The sequence below is a fragment of the Schistocerca cancellata genome, chromosome 3 (genome assembly GCF_023864275.1).
Source record: "Schistocerca cancellata isolate TAMUIC-IGC-003103 chromosome 3, iqSchCanc2.1, whole genome shotgun sequence".
NCBI classification, from domain to species: Eukaryota; Metazoa; Arthropoda; class Insecta; order Orthoptera; family Acrididae; genus Schistocerca; species Schistocerca cancellata.
In genome coordinates this window covers 598,482,255-598,504,025 of record NC_064628.1, presented here as the reverse complement: position 1 = coordinate 598,504,025, position 21,771 = coordinate 598,482,255, and the positions used below count along the sequence as shown (strand labels likewise).

General features: G+C 39.4%; 1 protein-coding gene across 1 annotated transcript in view; it reads left to right on the top strand.

Annotated features, from left to right (window-relative positions):
• LOC126175488 (ecto-NOX disulfide-thiol exchanger 2) overlaps positions 1 to 21,771 on the top strand; it is a 225,256-nt gene that overhangs the window by 109,968 nt on the left and 93,517 nt on the right. Inside the window, exon 8 of the mRNA XM_049922308.1 lies at positions 5,263 to 5,369. Within this exon, the coding sequence (XP_049778265.1) occupies positions 5,263 to 5,369 (107 nt within the window). The remainder of the gene's footprint in view (positions 1 to 5,262; positions 5,370 to 21,771) is intronic.

The following is a 21,771-nucleotide window of genomic DNA, read 5'->3' as shown; positions in this document are numbered from 1 at the left end:
AGTCGCACACAATTTCTAAGTCATGGAGGAAAATTCTACAGGAAAGTGTGCCAGACACAGAAACTGAAGATTTAGCAGAAGAGGACAATCAACCATTGTGTAATTTAATCAGAAGATTGCCAGGGTGTGAAGAGGCAGAAGAGGTGGAAGTCAGCGAGTGGTTAAATTCGGACGAACAGTTGGAAGTGACAGACTCTTCTATAATTGACACGGTTAACATTCCATCGCAGTGTGAGAGTGACGAGGATGACGAGGCAGAGGCTGCACCAATGATGAGTCACACCGATGGCTACGCTGCTCTCGAGGCTGCCATATGCTACATGGAACAACAGCCTGAGGCAACACCAACTGACCTATTGTTCCTGAGACGGTGGCGTGACATTGCTGCGAGGAAACGTTGCAGCTTCGCCAAACAAAAGACACTTCACTTTTACGTGTCTAAATAAATAATTATTGTTATTCTGCCAATGCAAATTCACGTGTAAATACTTTATTAAAATAAAAGTTCATATTTTGACCTTTATTACTTACAATATCATAATATTTCTTTTTCCCCTTTAAATTTTGATAGACCGAGTTTTCGATAGTTCGAGGTGGTTCCGGTCCCGTTCACCTCGAACTATCGAGACTCTATTGTAGCAGTTACTTCTGTAAAATATCTGGGGGTATGCATGTAGAACGATTTGAAGTGGAATGATCATATAAAATTAATTGTTGGTAAGGCGGGTGCCAGGTTGAGATTCATTGGGAGAGTCCTTAGAAACAAAGGAGGTGGCTTACAAAACACTCGTTTGACCTATGCTTGAGTATTGCTCATCAGTGTGGGATCCGTTCCATGTTAGGTTGACAGAGGAGATAGAGAAAATCCAAAGAAGAGCGGCGCGTTTCGTCACAGGTTTATTTGGTAAGCGTGATAGCATTATGGAGATGTTTAGCAAACTCAAGTGGCAGACTCTGCATCGCAGTGTAGCTTGCTGTCCAGGTTTCGAGAGGGCGCATTTCTGGATGAGGTATCGAATACATTGCTTCCCCCTACTTATACCTCCTGAGGAGATCACGTATGTAAAATTAGAGAGATTTGAGCGCGTACAGAGGCTTTCCGGCAGTCATTCTTCCCGTGAACCATACTCAACTGGGGGACTTATGACCACAGCAGTTGAGTCCCATAGTGCTCAGAGCCATACTCAACTGGAACAGGAAAGGGAGGTAATGACAGTGGCACGTAAAGTGCCTTCCGCCACACACCGTTTGGTGGCTTGCGGAGTATAAATGTAGATGTAGATGTAGATATAGATATAATAATACTCTATATATGGTTATGGTTTTTTTCTCTGTGAAATTGGAGACATGTCATATCTGTCTCAATATGGCCTTGGTGGGATGTAGGGCATCTGAAAGGGAGGATGTACAGCTGTACATGCCCAATTTTCTCTTTGGTTTTTTCATTGTTTCTCAATAGACAGATTATATAACATTGGTGGAGTGCTGCAACTCCACCTCATTGTCATGATATGCTCTTCAAAGGATCTCAGTGATTCTAAGGAAGTGTCATCTATCTCGTGCCTTGTTTTGAAGTACATGTTACAGTATAGGATCTGGGTTCCGCCTTTTTGCAAACACACTGTCCCCCCCCCCCCCCCCCCCCCCCAAACATGTTTCAGCACCTCTGTGCCATCACTGGTTTTTTGTTTATTGAAGACATGATTTTACATTATCTAATTTTGCAGGACCAACTGCATGATGCCCTGCACTGATAGCTTGTTATGTTTTGTTGTGACCGATCCTTCTTCTTTTGCGTTCTGAGGACTCTGCACATACGTATTAATGTACTTTGTGTGGTTTGTTTCTTTCTTTGTAAATGCCTTTTTTCTTTGCAAAAAGCAGTGAGCACTATGTTGTGCTCACAGCATTTTGCGAAGTAAAAAGATGTTTGTAACGAAAACAATTACACAAAGTACATTAATATGTGTGAGCAGCGTCCTTGGAACACAAAGGAGGAGGATCAGTCACAACAAAACATGACAAGCTACTAGTGTAGGACACCATACAGTTGGTCCTGCAAAGCCATATAATGTAACATCACGTTTTCAATAAACAAAAACCCACTTATATTGCACAGAGGTGCTGAAACATATTTGGGTAAAAAGAAAAAAACAGTGTGTTTGCAAAAAGGTGGAACCCACATCCTTTAATTTAACTGCAAATGCGGAAGGAAAGGACAACAGCTGCAGATCCAAAAGATATATAGCTCTTACAGTGTTCTATCGTGTTGTCCTCACAGTATCATATCTCCCAGCTTATCTTCATCTACTTCCTTTTCCCTTTCCATAATACTGTCTTCATGTTTGATTCTCTTGTATATCCTTCCAGTCTTCCCGTCTTTGCTTAATAATGGCATGCCATGTGAGCTCTTAATATTCACACAGATGAGTCTCTTTTTTCCAAAGTTCACTTGAATTTTCGTATCCATCCCATAGTCATGCATGCTACTACAGCTTCACATTTTCCCTTTCCTTTGGAAGCTTTACCATTTTATACATTTGGTCAATTTCATTTTTTAGATGTAGTATTTATCTTTGTTTACTTTGTATGCTGCATTTTTATATTTTCTTCTTTTCTCATTTAAATTTATATCTTGTGTGCTATCCAAGACTTTCTGTTTGGGGGTTTGTTCTTTTGCCTATTTGACCCTCAACTGCTGTCACTGTTTCATCTGTCAAAGTTACCTATTTGTCTTCTGTTGTATTCCTTTCCCCCTTTTTAGTCACGTTACCTACCACTCCCTCTGAAGCCCCTAACACACTCTGGTCAGAATCTTAAACCAGGTCCCATCTCCTTAATTTTGCTAACTCTTCACAAGTTTGCCATTTTTATTCTGCAGTTGGTAATCTGTAAATTATGACCAGAGTCCATATATGTGCCTGGAATGCTTTGCAGTTTAGAAGCTGGTTTCGAAATATCTAGCTTACCATTATACAATCTATCTGAAAACTTCCAGTGTTTTCACGTCTCTTCCACATAAACGAGGGTGTTCAATAATTAACGCAACACATTTCATTTTCTCAGCCTATTTCAGTTGACAAAATGTAAAATTTGTTGTGGGACATCGTGGAATTTTCTCGTTTCAGCTTCTACAATTTTGTGACATTCTGACGATGACTTCAAAATGTGTTCCAAGTGAAGAGCTGTCATTGAGTTCCTTTTGGAGGGAAACCAGAGCATTCGAGATATTCACAAGTGCTTTTAGAATGTCTAAGAAGACGTGGCAGTGAACAAAAGCATGGTGAGACATTGAAACATGGGTTCATCACTTTCAACCAGAAACAAAATGGCAATCCGTGGAGGGGTGCTATGCCATCTCTCCTCTGAAGAAAAAATTCAAAGTTGCACCTTCAGCTGGTAAAGTCATGGTGATGGTCTCCTTGGATTCTGAAGGGGTTATTCTATTTGCCCTCCTCTTTCAGGTGGAACGATGCACTTTGAAGTGCATTGTACTATGTTGAGGAAATTGAAGAAATCACTTCGTCGTGTTCGTTGCCACAAAAATGCAAATGAAATTTTCCTTCCCCATGAAAACACAAGGTCTCACACAAGTCTGCGCACCTGAATGGAGCTCGCAAAACTTCATTGGACTGTTCTTCCTCGTCCACACTATGGCCCCAATCTCGCACCTTCTGACTTCCGTCTGTTTGGTCCAATGAAGGATGCATTCTGCAGGAAGCATTACATGAATGATTGGGAGGTTATGACTGCAGCAAGATGTTGACTCCAATGTTGACCAGGAAGATGGTACCATGCCCCATGTGGGCATACAGCCCTTCCCAGTAAGATGGCATAAGGCTGTTGCATTGAATGGGGATTACATTGTAGCCAAAAGAGTGGGGAATAATATGGGGTTGTGGAATACTGAATAAAACCAACTTGCTTACAGAAAGAAATATGTTGCATTACTTATTGAACATCCCTCATACAATCTTCATTTATGATTTTCAAACCAAGTGTTAGCAGTGATTAAGGCAGTTTCTCCTTATTCCCTTGGATATGTTTCGCTTACATTTCTTGTCAGTTTTAAAATTTGCACAAGAAAATAAAAATGTGCAGAATTATCAAAAGGGCATTTTTAATTATAGTAGCAAGTAAGGCACAAGCAGTCTAGCACATAATGTGCAAAATAGATATAGGTTCTTTAACTGTTGGGAAAATTTCCATTAAATGGGTATTTAATTAGTCACAAGTTAGTTTATATTTCTGTTAGTTACATCATTTACTGTCCGCTCCTTCTGTATCACATTTTTTCTACTAGCTTTCAAGGAATTTAGTTTTGTTCTAAAAGCTAAGTACAATAGTTTTTTTTGGGTCTTGTAGTGTTGGAAAGATTACTGTTTCAGCTGTGATATGGGCAGACTACTGTACCTATTTTCTCATGATAGTAAGCCACATACAAACAACTTACGAGTTTATTTCTTTTGTTATATGTTATGTATTCATGTTCTTACTTTAAATGTATCACAAATGTGGTAACACATTCAGACCTGCAGACCACCTACCATTTATAATTAGTACTTTATTTATATACACTGTGCTATCGTAATTCTCTCTGGAGTGATATATTCAAGGTTTGCAAGTGGAACAGTTTTGGTAATTTAATTTTAAAACATATTATTCATATTTCCATGATGACTGTTTCAAGGAATGATCACTTTTCAGTTACAGCAAGATGTGGGTAAGTAATCATTCCCAGATGATAATGTTTAGTCAATATACTGTCAGTAAAATGGGTACAAGGGCATGCTGTGTATGTGGACATCCAAGGAAGGGGATCTTCTACAAGCAACTGTGTTGCTGTGGTGTGGTACAGTACATGTATATATACAGATATTTTTTGTGCATCACTCAGACACTCATCCAGTGTAGAGGCTCCAGAATTTTCTTTTTTCTCCTGACTGCTGATATATACTGTTGCAGTTTAAGACCTTATTTTATGCTCTAAAGTGTGTCTTCATAATTTCCAATATGCTCACATTTTCCCCTATTGTTGCTGTAAATTATCTTGAAATTCTTACATTATTATGAAATGAGTACCACCACATTACTATTTTACTTGTTTTACCTAAGAACACCAGAAAATATTCAGATGAAAATGAGCCTCTACATTGCTGAAATGCTTGTGTGGTTGCACTGCCTTCTGGAAAACATGAAGGCCTGGATCCAGAAGGCTCATGTCATTTGTTATAACTGTGCTTGTCTCTTCTCATGGGTCAGTCGGTCAGATCGAGAGAGTTTTCTCGGCAGCCAGTCACAAGAAGGTTTGGGACCATTTCACCAAAGCCCAGAGAAAGAACATAGAGATGTGGAAGAAACAAACAGCGGTATGTATAATGTTCGTAGCTTGTTTGTCTGTATGTGCTTGTCAGAGAGGTTGAAGCAGTAACATGCCAATTTTATCCTATACCTCAGTTACATTAGTTCCCTTTGCTTTTCCATGGAAATTTTAGTTGTTGCTTGAATACTGTCTTATAGCAAAAATATATAAATATAAAATATGCCAATCAGAAGTAATTGAAATCTATTTTGAGTTTGCCTCACTCACATGGTAGTGATGTGAGATGACTGCAGAAGAAAACAACTGAAGTATCACTTTAAGAATCAGTAGAAGATGATTCTTGAATGATGCCATTTTTGGATTGTAGTTGGATCTGGCCAGAGAATTGCTTCTGTATTTCAGTAGACGATCTTAACATCATTTCCAACATCTGAAGACAGTCATGGGGTTGTCTGACCAATTTCTGTTGTATTGTTATGACTAGATCTGACTACAATCTTAAATACTGAAAACTAGAAAATCAATCTTGTGTAATATGTGATGAATTTAAAATCTATTTTCTCCGTTCCTCAGTCACTATGTCTCTCAGGATTCTGGAGTAAAAATATCTAATGTGCATTTTGATAACGTAACTCTGTTGATTAACAGTTAAATAAAGTTTATTAACTTTGTAACAGAAGAATGAGCGAATATAGTCAGTAACTGAAAGTCAAAAGCCTATAGAAATTGTGTGTCTCAACTCTGCATATATATAACTTTCTTCAGTTAGTGTTGATATCTATCCTGGTAAGGCTCCAGTGACACTATTACAGACATTTAGTTTTCATGGTTTTCAAATTAAATACATGGAACTGAACCAAATTAGAAGTTCTAGCATTGTTAAAGTTGTCTCATACTGGATGATGTATTCTTTAGCTAATTCATTCATCAGGTGAGTTTTTCTTCCTTTTTCACATGACACTATGGTACGTCATGTTACTGAAACACCGACTGAATTATGTTTAAATTCCAGAATGTGTGTTCTGTATGGTAGCGAGACATGTTGCAAAAGAAAATCATCAGAAAATTGGTAAGAAAATATTGTAAAAGCATCTTGAGGTTGTTATACTTCCTGTGAAAGGTGGGTATATTTTTGAGAAATTTTATATTGACTGTATAATTCTGCACAAATTCCCTGCAAGATTTTTACCGGTGCTCAGTGAGAAATCATCCACACAGTTGTGAGAGCATTAGTTGTGATTAAAGTTTGGTGCCAGGCTACACATTTGTTCAGCATTTATTTCATTTAATGCATTTGAATTATTTGTAACAATTGACAGTGAAAAGTGTGGAAAATATTCAGACATTGATACTTACATGTTTTGAAATTTCCCAGATTCCAGAGTAAGTGCCATATTAGGTCATTTGTAGATCATTTCAGCTTCAATTTTGTTGTTGTTTTGTGTGTGTGTGTGTGTGTGTGTGTGTGTGTGTGTGTGTGTGTGTGTGTGTGTATTTTGGAGGGGGTTGGTGCATACAAGTGTGTGTACACCCCATAGTTCTTCGAGCTGCTATGCTGATTGGTGACAGTTCCAATGACATTTAAGCCTATGAGTGTGGAGGGGGGTGGCTTTAGGAAGGGGTGCCATGTAAGCCATAACTCTGAGAAGCTTGCACCATTTTTACACCAACTTGGTTAGTGACTTAATTTCTAGGGAGAAATGTTGTGAAAGTAGGACTCTTGGAGTATCCCTGTTTGTGGAGATTGGGAGGACGGGGAGGGGGGGGGGGGGGGGGCTGGAAAAGCAGTGACATGTATGACTAACTCTGCAATGCCTGAGCAGTGTCAACCAAACATTTTATGAGTAAGACTTACTATTTGCAGGAAAAAAAAAGGAATTGTGATGTTGTACACTTGCTAGCACTTGTAGGGAAGGGACAAGGGTAGTGGATAAGTGGGGGTGACATGTTAGCGTAAATCTAGAATACCTGGAACAGTTTTAACCGTACTTACTGGAAATATATGCTGTGACCTTGGGGGGGGGGGGGGGAGGTCAAAGAGATAAGGCATTCTAGTACTGTAGTATTGCTAGGAGTGGGAAGGGGGTGGAGGGCGAATCAGATACAAACTAGAAATTTTTTGTGAATTTATTTAAGCTTCAGAAGAATTCATATACACAAGTTTATTTTTCTATATAGCCTATTGAAGGGGATATAAATTTTTGCCAGCAGATAGATTGTTTCTTGGGCCTGCTTTTGTAAACTGTATGTGACTGTGACAGCAGCCAGTTACCCACGAGCATTTAGAAAGCACACTTATCGTCAAATATGTCTCTGCTGCTTGCTTCCTTTAGTAGCCCAAACAAATGAAAATCCATACTGCAAGGAGAGAATGTTCTAATGTGGTCCAGAACAATTCCTAAATTTTTACTATGTGTGGTTGAGAATTGGGACCCACTTTGCAGACATCTGAGCACTTAAGTATCTTATGCCAACCTCATAGTGATTTCAGCAACTGTTATTTGGTGATAGTCTGAAATAAGCTGATTAAAAATGTGAATATTCTCCTCAGTCATGCTGATGCTAGGGTAACATCAGTGAGCTGCATTCTCAGTTATTTCTTGTCATCACAAAAACTGTTTGTGCCATACATACACTTCTCCCAGGGTGCTTTCCCTGAACTGTGTGGCAAGTCTCTTCAAAATTTTGGATGGTTTTATGCCTTCTGTTGTGAGAAACTTGATTATAATGCGTTGCGCAACAGATGAAGTTACCTCTAGCTCTGGCATTGCTATTGTGACTAAATAAGCAATACGAAAACATTTTAGCTGTGGAAAACAATCATTGGAAGCAAAAGTTTCATGAAACAAAAATTCTGGTTTGTATTTGATTGTATTCTTGTATATTAAAATGATCAGTAAATCTCAACAACCTTGTTATACATATCACTTACTACCAGGGAAAACAATGACATTTTAGAAGACAGAGAGAAACTAGACTAGTGATGATTTTTTAGCCAATATGTACCCCACCAGTCATGGCCAGAAGTGGATTTTTATGATGTCTTTGTCTCCAGTCAGGCAGACGGATCTCCCCATAATAATTTATAACTATCTCTTATTACCTAATAGAATCCTTTGACAGCACACATTACAGTATTACTTCAGGTAAACTGTAGGTAACCTGAGTAATGCTTTTAAATGATGTCCATCGTATCAGGATCCAACATTACATAACCTCATTTTTTCTTTCATCCTTGATTGACATTACAAGATCCTTAGACACTCTCCTGTATTCTATAGTTACAGTCTGCTCAAGATATCTGCCCTGAGTGCCAAGCATTCCTAGTGAGACGTGGATTGTTAAGGAAAGGGCCGCTTATCATAAAAATGAAATAGGTGTTTCCAGTTTTTTGTGATAGAATTACCTATTAAGAATAAATGGCCAAAGGAATCTGAATACATTCAACAAAAACTTAGTCATTTATCGCCTGAATTGATATTACACCTTCAAAAACTTTGAAAACAGCTTCAAAAACTGTTAAAAGATCTACACTGTCTTATGTGGAAGATGTCAGTGTACAACTATTCTCTCCACAAAAACATACACAGGAGAGCCATTTGGTGCAGAGTCACAAGCAGCCCAAATTATTTTCAAAGTGTGGCTGACTGGGTCTTTCCTACCCAACTAAGGTGTGGAGTGCGTCCTGTCCCACAGTCAAACTTTTAAACCAATGGATGTGAAGACTTGTCATTTAAGAAAACAGAGCTGATAATACTGTAGTCCAATTGTTCAACACTTTGAGGTAGCTGTTCTGTTTCTAGATACAAGTCACTTCAACCATAGAAAGAATTTCCACTTGGTTAAAGTTTCCATGGAATATCACAGAGCCTTCTTTATCTTGTGCAGCTTTTTGCTTGCACTCTTACCAGAAGACATCCTCATGTCTACATTGAAAAGGCTGGCACACTTTTTTCATATGTAGCCAGAAATGTGGTTTGTCTGGTTTTATAACATATTGTCAGTCCTTGGTGGACCACTGTAGGTGTCTCACCACACACTGTAATTGGGCAACCTTACAGTCAGGAGTGTGTAAGGTTCTATTACATGCATCTTAGAAGTAACATACTCCCTTTGTGAGAAAAGTTCCAGGACAGGTGTTTTTTTTCCTCTCTCTCTCTCTCTCTCTCAAAGAAAATTGCACTTGCTGAGCAATGATCCTAGCTCCTATCACAGAAGTCCCCTTAACTATCTACACACAGTTGTAAACATTTCCAGAGATCTTGGAAGCAAGCAGGGAAATTTTCAGCTACAATGCTTGTAAGCTCATTTGTCGCAGCCTATTGGATGTTTGTGATATCTTGATGAACCTTTCTTGTATGTTGCCTTTTCATTTGTTGAAACAAGAAAAAATCGCAAGCCGGGAGGTCAGGCGAATATGGTAAATGCAGGATGGCAGTAAGAGTGTCTGGCCAGATACTTGGTAACAGATAAAGCAGCGTTGGGTCATGCAATATCGTGCGGTAAGAACTAGTTCTGGGAATGCCACAAATCAGGGCAGCACTGTTGAAATGCTTGTCACAAACATTTCAGGACTTCGCTGCAAAGAATTTGGTTCACTGTTTGCCCTGGAGGAACATACTCATGGCGAACTAATCCTTTACCACCAAAGAATGCAGTCAACATTGTCTGTGTTCTCGAAGGTTGTCGTTTAAATTTTTTCGAGGCTGGTGATCCAGGACTCTGCCATGCACCACTTTGATGCTTTGTACGAGGTCGTACTGGTAACACCAACTTCCATCTCCAGCAATAATCTTTGACAGAAATATGGGGTCACGTCTGGCTCTATCCAGTAGTTCAGCAAAAATTCTTCGTCTTTCCTTTTCTGTTCATCTGTTGGTGTGTGAGGGACAAGTTTTGTATTAAGTTTCTATTTCCATAAATCTTTGTATGAAATCTTATGAAACACATCATGATTCAAATTAAGTTCTTCTGATATTGCACGTACAGTTACATGATGGTTTTCTTGCTATAACTGGCTTACGCACTGCTCGTTTGCATCTGTATTTGCTGCAGACAGGTGACCAGCTCTGCAATCATCTTGCAATGGATCTCTGCATTCACAAAACCTTTTGTGCCACCAAAAACATGATTTCTTGAATGTGCCTTGCCTACATATGCTTGCTGAATCATTGTCCACATTTTACTAGGGATTTTCCTGAGCTTAATGCAGAATTTAATGTTCACTCTGGTCACAATCAGCATTCATTGTGTCATCATAATTAATGTGCCAAGAACCCAAAAAGTGTTTTGCTAAACACAGCCATGCCACCTAGTGAGTTTGTGTGGAAATATTGCCAAGGCCATTTCAAGGAAGCACACATGCCATGTAACATAAAAACATCTATTCCTTTTTAGTATTGCAAACTCAGAAATAAATAAAAAAGACCTGGAAGTTTCCTGAGAAAGAAAGTATTATGCAATTTCAGTGGAAATATTCAAATGGAATCAGGTCTAGAAGACAGAGAATTGACATTCCACAGTTCTAATCCTCTCCAGACTAATCCATATGTGTTAGTCCATTATGATGATTTTTCAGTTGCAGCTACATTCTGAATTTTCCATAGATCTGAATGTTTGTGGTTGCTGATAAACTCCAAGAACAAACACAGAAGTATGCTTGTAAAATCTGCCACTTGACTCACTGGACAGTTTTTGATATGCCAAATAGTAATCACTCCATTGTGTCACTCTTTCACATTGGCCTTACATTCTTCCTTACACATTGTGACTGAGACAGGCGTTGAGATGCAACATCATCATAATAAAAGGGGGGGGGGGGGGGGAGAGAGAGAGAGAGAGAGAGAGAGAGAGAGAGAGAGAGAGAGAGAGAGCGCGCAGAGGAAGAAGACTGTAAAGTTACTGTTAACCAAATGTTTGTTTGCAGGGAGAAGGGGTGTACATTTATTTCAACTTCTCTTCTCATGATATTTAGTTTGAAATTTCAAGGGGCATAAATAAATTCATATCATGAGCAACTAGTAAACTGCCTAGTAGTCAGCAAGCAGCATCTTCACAAAATGTGAAATCCAGGAAGTAATACAGTATACTTCTCACCCTCACTTTCCTGCATATGTTTACAATTCTCTCTCTCTCTCTCTCTCTCTCTCTCTTTCTCTCTCTCTCTCTCTCACACACACACACACACACACACACACACACACACACACACACACACACACACACGTACTCACTAAGTCTTTTTGTAAAGCTTTATAGTATAAAAATAGGATAAATATCACTCAAGATGCTATGAATCATGTAACTTGTGCATTACTTTCTGTATTCACTGAAGCATTTAAGAAAAAATATCTTGAGTTTGCAATGTGGAATGTCTTCCACACACAACAAGAATTAGTCATAAGTTAGTGAAATGTGTCTAGTTTGCTGTTTCTTACAAGTGTTGGAACAGTGGTTCTCAACTGATTTAATTTTTTGGACATTTATTTAGACAGCAGTGTAACTTGCAAAAGGCTCTGGCAGCTTACTTCAGTCACATTTTATGAGTATCATTTCATGGAAATTGCAAGTTCTCTTAACCACTGTCAGTGGAAAGATAACATACCTGGTGCCACTAAAAATATACTAAAAATATCACTGCCTTATTCATAGCTCATGACTTAACCATATTCAGAGTACCGGATATGAACTTGGTGCATCTGTATTTGAAGTGACAGTCGCAATGTTTGTGCTTTCTGTAATTTTTAGTAAAATATTTACTTAAATGTGTGGTGTATAACTAACAATGTGCTGCACTCCTAATGAGTTCATTTCATGACACTCCTCCACTTAATGTTAATAGACTGTCATAACTTTTGAAGTCAGAAATGAACATGAAGATAATTTCTTGTTTTATTGCATCATAAGCTTCTTTCATAATTTTATGCAAACTTTTTTTCTGGTGTATGATACCAGAACATTTCTGCACTAAATTTTGATTTCCTTATAAACTGCTTAAGTGTGTTTTGGAGCAGCTAGCATTGTCCTGAAAGTCTATGGTTACATTAGACAGTGTCCTGGGATTTTTTTGTGGTACTGACGGTTAGCGTTGCAAATGCAAAATTCTGTGAACAACTAATTTTGCAAAGTATTTCCAAAATTTAATAATTCTTTATCAGTATATCAGAATTACATGGTAAATTTTCAAGTGTGCCATGGACATGAGCGGGTCATTTTTTCTGTAAAATTAGTTAGATAAATGGAAACACAGGGGTTGATTCTAAATCAAGAAGTCAAATTATCATTATCTAAATTATCCATTGTGGTCATATTTTCATGAATGGAGTTAGCATATCTGTGAAAATCATTTGTGATAGACAACTTTATCATAACCACCTGTAACTAGCAATTTAATATGCATTGTATTTTTAATTGTAGTAAATCTACACTGATAGATAACCAGGTCATTACCAGACAAAATACAGAATTTGTTAATATCCAGGGAACTATAACAAATTAATAATTTTACATGTAATGTCTTTTGAAACAACAGTGTGCTTTTTTAACTTTTACTTAACAGTCAAAATTGTCATCATCTGATAACATTACAAAAGTTTATAAAATACATAATTTTTATAAAATATATAATTTCATACGGAACATGTATAAGTCTTAAATGAGAGTCCATCAGTGCAGTACCTGTATCAGTTTGTACCAATACTACACGCCAACGTCATGTTTCAGGATGACTGCTCCACTAGCAGCTGGCGTATACACTATATAATCAAAAGTATTCAGACACCCCTATAACATAAGTTTTTCATATTAGGTGCATTGTGCTGCCACCTACTGCCAGGTACTCCATATCAGTGACCTTAGTAGTCATTGTACATCGTGAGAGAACAGAATGGGGCGCCCGCGGAACTCGTGGACTTCGAATGTGGTCATGTGATTGGTTGTCACTTATGTAATGCATCTGAACGCGAGATTTCATCACTTCTAGACATCCCTGGGTCCACTGTTTCCGATGTGGTAGTGAAGGGGAAACATTGAGGGACACGTACAGTACAAAAGTCTGTTGACTGACAGAGGTCGCCGCCAGTTGAAGAAGCTTGTTGTGTGTAACAGGCAGACATCTATCCAGACCATCACACAGGAATTCCAAACTGCATCAGGACTCACTGCAAGTACTATGACAGTTAGGCAGGAGGTGAGAAAACTTGGATTTCATGGTCGAGCTGCTGCTCATAAGCCACATATCACGCTGGTAAGTGCCAAACGACACCTCGCTTGGAGTAGGGAGTGTAAACATTGGACGCTTGATCAGTGGAAAAACATTGTGTGGAGTGACGAATCATGGTACACAGTGTGGCAATCCGATGGCAGGATATGGGTATGGCGAATGCCCGGTGAATGTAGTCTGCCAGCGTGTGTAATGCCAACAGTAAAATGCGGAGGCAGTAGTGTTATGATGTGGTCATGTTTTTCATGGAGGGGGCTTGCTCCCCTTGTTCTTTTATGTGGAACTATTACAGCACAGGCCTACATTGATATTTTAAGCACCTTCTTGCTTCCCACTGTTGAAGAGCAATTCGGGGATGGCAACTGCATTTTTCAACACGATCGAGCACCTGTTCATAATGCACGGCCTGTGGCGGTGTGGTTACATGGCAATAACATCTCTATAATGGACTGGCCTGCACAGAGTCCTGACCTGAATCCTACAGAACACCTTTGGTACATTTTGGAACACCGACTTCATGCCAGGCCTCACCAACTGACATTGATACCTCTCCTCAGTGCAGGACTCCATGAAAACCTTCCAGCAACTGACTGAACATATGCCTGTGAGAGTGAAAGCGGTAAAGGCTGAGGGGGGCCGACACCATATCGAATTCCAGCATTGCCGATGGAGGGTGCCACGAACTTGTAAATCATTTTCAGCCAGATGTCCGGATACTTTTGATCACATAGTGTACATATAGACACGAACATAGCTAACATTTACATTTACAGTTATAACTTGTTATTAAATTTTATATTGTACCATCTCTCTTCCATTTGCATTGTACCATGATGAACACATTGCAGTAAATTCTTATGTGATCAGTAAATAAGCCTTCATGTCTCTTTGTCTATGGCAACAGCTATGTACACATTTCTTGCAGCTACCATTGCAGCTGTCATCCTGAACTACCACAGATGACCTGTACTATCAGTACAAATTGCTCTTACAGGCTTATCAAAATGTTCCGTTTCAAAGTATGTGAAGTACCACGTGATGTAATGGAAAGGATTTTAATATTCTGTTGCCAATCTCTTCAGGTTTGTTGTCTGAGGAAACAACACTACCCAAGTACTCGAAATTTTGTACCGTGTGCATCTTATAATCCCATTTTTCAAGCCTAAGACATTCCTAAATGTGTCTGCATTTGTATAGTTATAGGACTTCTCAATGTCTAACAAGCAGTTATAAGTGTTTGTATTTTCCCCCAGTATGTCTCATAGAGTAGTGACAAAGATGAGAGCAATAGTTGACCTGTGAGGTATAAAACCATGTTGTTCCTCCCCAAGTGTAAAATCAGCGTATTTTCTTATTTTGTTCCGAAGGATGGAGTCATAGATTTTTTATTATGTGAGATAATAAGAGCACACCCCTGTAGTTAGTGCATTTCTTTCTGTCACATATTTTAAATAATGGCATTATATCTGCCTGTTATCAGCACTTTCTTTCCAAACTCAGTTTAGAACTCTGTACAGCCACAGATGCCCGATCTTTCTAAGAGATTTGATCATTTATACACTTAATTAATCTGATTCTGTCATTATTACTGTATTTATCAGTTCCTTTGCTTCCAACCAGGCAAAGCTATCTGCCCTTACACTACCAGAATTGCATAGTTTATCACTCACAGAAGTGTGATCTCCATTATATCAAAATACGTCTTTTGGCTGCCTAAGAAGGATAGTCATGACCACAGAGTATCAGGTGTTTACAATATGAATGTGTCAGTAGCTGTGTGGGACAGTCTATTCATATTGTTTCTCAGTGCAGTAAGAAACATCAGGGAGAAATCAAGTGCAGATAAATAAAAAAATCTACCATTGCCAAACACAGCCTAAGAAATAAATGATAAAACTTGTTTGAGCAGACAGTTTCAAGCTCACACTTCAAACTGCTGGGACTCAATTGCAGAAGAGGCTGTGGAAATTAGTGTGTGTTTCAGAAATTTTAATAAAAATCTGAGATTTTCACCCAGCAATGCATGAAAGCGAGCACTTGACACCAGGAGACTACATAGTAGTATGTTCTGTTTTACACGCGACTGAAACAAAAATGTTGCGAGAGATGTGTCACCAATCTAATGCCTTGTAGCACTGGGGGGCAACTACATCTGTAAGAATCTATTACTTTTTTGAGAGCTAGTTGCTTTCCTGATGATGACAGTGGTGGATACTGGCAAAAGCTTGGATTTTCATAGAGAAGTTCGTAGTATGACAGGTATGCTGAAAACATTTGATACAATATGTGCATCGTGAAAGACTTTGTGGGTGAAGTATTTGACCTGTAATTTTTTTTCTGCCTTTGCACTGGCAGCTTCTCCTCTAATGAATTTGGTCTCCTCCCATGGTGTGGCTTGGTACAGGGCCGGTTTGCACAGTTCTTATCCTTGATATGCATTTTAGTATTCTCATTCCATGATTGTGTTTCTTTAGTTCCTCGTATTTGGTGCTTTTGTCCACATACTGTATCTGCCATACATACCACAACCCTCTTCAGAATGTCCATTCTTCATCGAAAATTGTAGTTCTTGCCTTAGCAACATCTTGTGGACATTTTCCCTAAATGTGTGCTTGATTCAGTCAGATACCAACTTTTATTTTTTGTGATTCTTTTGTTATCGAGTCTGGTAGGTCTTTTCCACATATATTTGCTACTACCAACCTATGGTCTCCTTCTAGATCTTTTCTTGTATGATGTGGCATCATTCTGGGAATGTCAAAGGGTGTTACAGGATTTATATATGGTGAAAAACTTGTCAGAATACCAATACCAGTATAAACACTACAATTTGAAGTGTGTATATAGATGGATCTTCATTATGATGGTTTCACACTCCATCTTTTTCTTAAGCAGTTGAATTTGTAGATTCATAGTTTTGTTTACTTGGCAAAAGCAAAGTCTGGGGCCAGAAGCAGCTGGTTGCATCCCATGGTCTGAAGCCTTTGCTGAGTTACTGTAGTCCACTACTATCAACATTATTTCATCTGAGCCAGAAAACTGATTTAGCAGGAACTCACATATGGCAATAAGCATGGAGGGAGACCAAGAGATGAATACACTAAACAGATGCAGAAAGATGTAGGTTGCAGTAGGTACTGGGAGATGAAGAAGCTTGCACCAGTTTATTGAAATTGTGGACAGTGGCAAATCTCAGCAGAGCTATACTTGTGGCAGTCTTGGTCCAGCACAGTTCAAAGTGCTTCTGAATTTCACAGCCTGGAATCAACATGGCCAGTTTGTGTGCTGATCTTGTCAGCAGAACTGTGAAGTTAACACTTTGAAGACCAAACCCAAGCATAGCTCGGGCCATAACTTTGTGTTAAAAGACCATACTCGAATGCAGGTTGGACAGTGATTTTCTCTGTGTGCGAGCCACCTATAGCTTGGAAACTGGGCTCATTTTATATGAGAACAGTGTACAGACATCTCGTGGCCTGCCCCTTGACTGGTGCTGCCTTTTGTTGTCAGTTCCTAGAATTATTTCGAAAGAAACATTAGTGAATGGAACAGCTGTTGTCATGAATGGCTGAGCCAATATGATTGCATTGATGTAATTTCTTGAGTGTACTGATTAGATTTTGCATTTTGTTGTAATCCTGTTACAAATATGTCAGATTTGTTCAGCGAGCAAGAAATTTTATATGTTCAGGTGGAAGAAATTGCTCAATAACACTCCTCGAACTTTATTCTTGGGAGGATAATTATACTTTCTGTCATCATTATGTTAATAAAATTATAATCTCTCAAAGAATTAAAGTAAATCTGAAAAATAAATCTTGAAGCTTGGCCCTTTTTTTAGTGTGTATTACTTCTGAAGATACATTGATTAAATAAGTGCCAGTAAAAAACAGCATAAGTGACCAATTTTATAGGCCCACTTCTTCTAAGTGGCCAGTCTCCAAAGCGTCAATATTGTATTTGGTAGTAAGTTTGTCTTCATACGTTTGGGACAGTCAAATGAAAACTGAACACTTGCCACAATGGGACCATGGAATGTTTCCGTTCAAAAGTAAACGCCACACACATAAGACATTTATCCCACTGGGAGACGAGATGATGAATTCCTGTTTCGTAGAACACAGTTGGCCGCTGATGGATCTACAAGCACAGCCACTCATACTCTTCCCTGTCCAGCTGAAGCTGATGTTCACCCACGTCTTTCTTCAGGTTACCAAAGATGTGAAAATTACATAGTGAAAGATCCCTGATGTACGGAGGATATTGCCATCCATTATAGGGGCGGGCATTATCGTGCAACAGGGTGAGTCCATATGACAGCATTTGAATAGCCCATGGGCAAATGGCAAAGCCACCAGTGGAAACATCCGACACCTCCAGCGTGAAAGAGAAAGAAATCCAAAGCTTTTCACACAAGTTCTGGTAAAGTCATGATGACCACCTCCTTTGACTGCAGGAGCCCTCTGGTCATCGAATTCAAGGAGCTTGGAGTCACAATCAGTGTGCAGTGCTATGAAGACACTTTGCAGAAACTGTGATGTGTGATAGTCATAATGCCCAGCAATGCTGTTGGCTGGAATCATTCCGTTGCACGACAATGCCCACCCCCACACTGCCAATCAGAGAAAGGCAGCGTTCAGCAATTTGGTTGGGAAACACTGCAACATCTTTCATACAGCACAGATTTTTCAGCATGTGATTTTCACATCTTTGGTGAACTGAAGAAAGACATGTGGACATCTCTTCCATCAGACAAGGAATTGCAATAGTGGGTACAGTTACGGATCTGTCAGTGGCTGACCCCATTCTGTGAAACAGGAATTGAGCATCTTGTCTCCCAGTGGGGAAAATGTCTTAACACCTGTGGTTATTACTTTTGAATGGAACCAGGTCCATAATCCCATTGTGGCTGGTATTCGGTTTTCATTTGACATTTCCTTGTAATACAAGTGTAGATTAGAGGATTACATTCACTGACTCATCTTGTGTGCAGTGCAAGTTGGTGAGCTGCCTATCCATACTTGTTATCTATGAGCTGTCAAGTTGGTTATTTGATTAACATACGGACACTAACCTGCAAAATACTAACGCGAATTCTTTACAGACGAATGGAAAAACTAGTAGAAACCAACCTCGGGGAAGATCCGTTTGGATTCCATAGAAATATTGGAACACGTGAGGCAATACTGACCCTACGACTTAACTTAGAAGCTAGATTAAGGAAAGGCAAACCTACATTTCTAGCATTTGTAGACTCGGAGAAAGCTTTTGACAATGTTGACTGGAATACTCTCTTTCAAATTCTGAAGGTGGGAGGGCTAAAATACAGGGAACAAAAGGCTATTTACAATTTGTATAGAAACCAGATGGCAGTTATAAGGGTCGAGGGACACGAAAGGGAAGCAATGGTTGGGAAGGGAGTGAGAAAGGGTTGTAGACTCTCCCCGATGTTATTCAATCTGTATATTTAGCAAGCAGTGAAGGAAACAAAAGAAAAATTTGGAGTAGGTATTAAAATCCATGGAGAAGAAATAAAAACTTTGAGGTTCGCCGATGACATTGTAATTCTGTCAGAGACAGCAAAGGACTTGGAAGAGCAGTTGAACGGAATGGATAGTATCTTGAAAGGAAGATATAAGATGAACATCAACAAAAGCAAAACGAGAATAAGGGAATGTAGTCGAATTAAGTCAGGGGATGTTGAGGGAATTAGATTAGGAAATGAGACACTTAAAGTAGTAAAGGAGACACTTAAAGTAGTAAGGAGTTTTGCTATTTGGGGAGCAAAATAACTCATGATGGTCGAAATAGAGAGGATATAAAATATAGACTGGCAATGGCAAGGAAAGCGTTTCTGAAGAAGAGAAATTTGTTAACATCGAGTATAGATTTAAGTGTCAGGAAGTTGTTTCTGAAAGTACAGGGCTATTACAAATGATTGAAGCGATTTCATAAATTCACTGTAGCTCCATTCATTGACATATGGTCTTGACACACTACAGATATGTAGAAAAACTCATAAAGTTTTGTTCGGCTGAAGCCGCACTTCAGGTTTCTGCCGCCAGAGCGCTCGAGAGCGCAGTGAGACAAAATGGTGACAGGAGCCGAGAAAGCGTATGTCGTGCTTGAAATGCACTCACATCAGTCAGTCATAACAGTGCAACGACACTTCAGGACGAAGTTCAACAAAGATCCACCAATTGCTAACTCCATTCGGCGATGGTATGCGCAGTTTAAAGCTTCTGGATGCCTCTGTAAGGGTAAATCAACGGGTCGGCCTGCAGTGAGCGAAGAAACGGTTGAACGCGTGCGGGCGAGTTTCACGCGTATCCCGGGGAAGTCGACGAATAAAGCAAGCAGGGAGCTAAATGTACCACAGCCGACAGTTTGGAAAATCTTATGGAAAATGCTAAAGTAGAAGCCTTACCGTTTACAATTGCTACAAGCCCTGACACCCGATGACAAAGTCAAACGCTTTGAATTTTCGGTGCGGTTGCAACAGCTCATGGAAGAGGATGTGTTCAGTGCGAAACTTTTTTCAGTGATGAAGCAACATTTTTTCTTAATGGTGAAGTGAACAGACACAATGTGCGAATCTGGGAGGTAGAGAATCCTCACGCATTCGTGCAGCAAATTCGCAATTCACCAAAAGTTAACATGTTTTGTGCAATCTCACAGTTTAAAGTTGACGGCCCCTTTTTGTTCTGCGAAAAAAACGTTACAGGACACGTGTATCTGGACATGCTGGGAAATTGGTTCATGCGACAACTGGAGACCGACAGCGCCGACTTCATCTTTCAACAGGATGGTGCTCCACTGCACTTCCATCATGATGTTCGGCATTTCTTAAACAGGAGATTCGAAAACCGATGGATCGGTCGTGGTGGAGATCATGATCAGCAATTAATGTCATGGCCTCCACGCTCTCCCGACTTAACCCCATGCGATTTCTTTCTGTGGGGTTATGTGAAAGATTCAGTGTTTAAACCTCCTCTACCAAGAAACGTGCCAGAACTGTGAGCTCGCATCAACGATGCTTTCGAACTCATTGATGGGGACATGCTGCGCCGAGTGTGGGAGGAACTTGATTATCGGCTTGATGTCTGCCGAATCACTAAAGGGGCACATATCGAACATTTTTGAATGCCTAAAAAAACTTTTTGAGTTTTTGTATGTGTGTGCAAAGCATTGTGAAAATATCTCAAATAATAAAGTTATTGTAGAGCTGTGAAATCACTTCAATCATTTGTAATAACCCTGTATTTGTATGGAGTGTAGCGATGTATGAAAGAGAAACATGGACGATAAATAGTTTGGACAAGAAGAGAATAGAAGCTTTCGAAATTTGGTGCTACAGAAGGATGCTGAAAATTAGATGGGTAGATCACATAACTAATGAGGAGGTATTGAACAGAATTGGGAGAAGAGAAATTTGTGGCACAACTTGACTAGAAGAAGGGATCGGTTGGTAGGACATGTTCTGAGGCATCAAGGGATCACCAGTTTAGTATTGGAGAGCAGCGTGGAGGGTAAAAATCGTAGAGGGAGACCCAGAGATGAATACACCAATCAGATTCAGAAGGATGTAGGTTGCAGTAGGTACTGGGAGATGAAGCTTGCACAGGATAGAGTAGCATGAGGAGCTGCATCAAACCAGTCTCAGGACTGAAGACCACAACAAGAACAACAACAACAACGGACACTATCAACTGCATGGCATGAATGTATGGATGAGACATTGGAATCTACCCTGGTTAGCCCTCTTAATCATCGCTGGTTAAAAAGGGCTCTCCTCTCAGTTTGTAATGGAGTATATGTTACAACCACAGTTGTGATATTGGAATTAGTGTCTCATTTTTGTCATGAAAAGATTTGCTGTAGCAGATGGGTTACATATTGTCAGTACAACATGTAATCATTTATTTATCTTTCAATTACTCACTCCATGTATGTGAGCCATACCTTGTATACATATCAGTGTGACACAAAATAAAACAGTTCTCTATAAAGTGAGGGTAGGTTCTTTCCTAGTAATGTCTGAGCTCAGATTCCTCCACTGGTTGGCATTCTTCTGTTGTTTCACATTTCCCTGCTTGAAGTAATTTTAAAATCTTGAACACTGTGCATTTTATTTCATGCATTCCACTCAGTGAAATCACACTGTCCCTATCAGGGCTTTAATTCTTTCAGATAGGGGCTCTTCCTATAAAAGAAATGTTTCTTTTTG